Here is a 1,846-nt window from a genome sequence, read left to right as displayed (position 1 = left end):
TCTACAAATTTGTGAGCTGCGTATGTGATTAAACATGAATTGAAGACATAGAATCAATAAACTTTTCAACCCTGATCGATGAGGAATCTTGTACTTGATTAGACAGTTTCACAAACGTTTCTAGCAAGCATCTGAAAACAAAGAATCAATAGATGTGGAAATTTTTCATACAGAATCCGGCAGCTTTGTGGGAGTGTTTGAATGAATAAATATTGTACGAAATGAATTATAACCATAGTAGATAATAGCAGATGTCATAACAATTGCTGGAGAGCTTTGGGAAGCTGTGTTTTTGCAACAAGATAGTTCATTCTGTCTGATGGATGGAAACTGTCCCAAAATACATACTTTGAAGCGTCTGCACATGTGCCAATACTCAATTCGTTACACAAGATCGACGCTTCCAGAAACCCTGTTCCACAACATCCTCTCCGCCCTTCTAAAAACCCTGTACCATTTCAACAACAATAGAAAATATATATTAATGCTCACTGATTATTTTAAGAAGATTCTTATCGTATTTCATGATCCATATTTCTTTACAGCTCTCTTTCATTCGATAGATTATGGAATGATGGATTTATTGATATAAACAATTGAACATTATTTTATATCTATCTATTTACACGAACGATCAGAGTTGAACACGACAAGATATGTAGTTAGAACAAAAGAAGTCCAAAGTAAAGATGACGTTCACATATCTCACCATACCTCGCTGGGAATCTTGCAGCGTCATAGAGCTGGGAGAAAATGTCTAAATAGGCAATCTTTATGCCATCTGTTCCGTTAAACATCTGCAATAGTTTCAGCATTTCCAAATTAAAAATCATCGCCTCTTCGTTAAGTTTTTCAACACAAGTCTCCTTTCCGAGACCGTACAGTGTTATTTGCGACGGCAAGCAGCCAAACGGAGGAAGAGATGCCACCGCCACTCTACGTACGCCCAACTTTCGAAGCTCCTGCATTTCAACACATGACAATAAATACATGATAACTTCATAACGACATTGGAGTACAATTCTACAGCTTCGAAAACATGACAGAAGTCTCTGTTTGAAGAAATTGCCTCTAAGAAACTCGACAAAAGATTGAGCAGATGTTCTATGTACTGCCTGCGATTATATTCAATCTGAAGAATTACGTTCACGTAGTAGTTGTTAAGATAGTCATTGCTCCCGATGCTTATCAGATAAACAGTGCCCGATAGAATTCTCGAGGCGTTTGCAGCGCCCACTACGCTGGCTAAATTCTCTCTGTATTGTCTGTAGAGCTTTAACTGATCTTCTAGACTTAGGACACTCTGTAGATGGACTAAGTTTAATCAGTTTCTAAGTAATATGATTTCTCATAGTAATGAAACACGCGAATTACTGACATAAAGTTTGGCAGTGCCATGGTATAAACCAGATCCTCCAGAAGTAAATGAAACTCCTCTAACAATGTTAACTCCTTTAGCATCCGGGTCCAAATAAGCAACCGTTGCAGAGCCCAGTCCAAGCATGGATGCTACGAAGGACAACACAAAATTAAGGCGAAGAAAATATAATTGAAATTACTTTTAAGTCATTGAATTACAAGAAGAGGAAAATCCCAATATGAATCAGATAGCCATACCGACGTAATCTATCGCTATGAATCCATTGGAAAATCGACCAGTTGGCTTTTTCCCAGGGAAATCTCGTCCGTAGGGAGGATGGTTGCTCTTTGCTAATGTGAGGAGATAATTGTTATTTCCTGCGTCAACTGTAGAATCTCCAAACGATATTAAAGCAGGGATTACTGCAGAATATACAGATGGGCCTGCAATTAATACAAGAATTGCCGCTATCAATAAATTATCCAT

At 37.9% G+C, this 1,846-nt stretch overlaps 1 protein-coding gene across 1 annotated transcript; it reads right to left on the bottom strand.

Moving 5' to 3' along the window:
- Positions 1–254: 254 nt before the first annotated feature.
- On the bottom strand, positions 255–1,846 carry LOC149577829 (GDSL esterase/lipase At5g03810-like). Its single transcript, XM_089798176.1, has 5 exons — positions 1,618–1,846; positions 1,379–1,509; positions 1,070–1,303; positions 710–962; positions 255–448 (listed from the first exon to the last, which is right to left on the bottom strand). Exons 1-5 carry the CDS (start codon positions 1,844–1,846, stop codon positions 255–257), a joined length of 1,041 nt encoding a protein of 346 aa, XP_089654302.1.

The sequence above is a fragment of the Cupressus sempervirens genome, chromosome 1 (assembly GCF_028749045.1).
Source record: "Cupressus sempervirens isolate cs-2001-9-10 chromosome 1, ASM2874904v1, whole genome shotgun sequence".
NCBI lineage: Eukaryota > Viridiplantae > Streptophyta > Pinopsida > Cupressales > Cupressaceae > Cupressus > Cupressus sempervirens.
Note: the sequence above shows the minus strand (reverse complement) of the source record. Positions and strands in the feature narration are given on the sequence as shown.

Coding starts and splice junctions, on each gene's coding strand:
- LOC149577829 (XM_089798176.1), bottom strand. CDS start 1,846: ATGGATAATTTATTGATAGCGGCAATTCTTGTATTAATTGCAGGCCCA. Junction 1,510..1,617: donor CATAGCGATAGATTACGTCG/GTATGGCTATCT, acceptor TGTCCTTCGTAG/CATCCATGCTTGGACTGGGC. Junction 1,304..1,378: donor ATGGCACTGCCAAACTTTAT/GTCAGTAATTCG, acceptor GTCCATCTACAG/AGTGTCCTAAGTCTAGAAGA.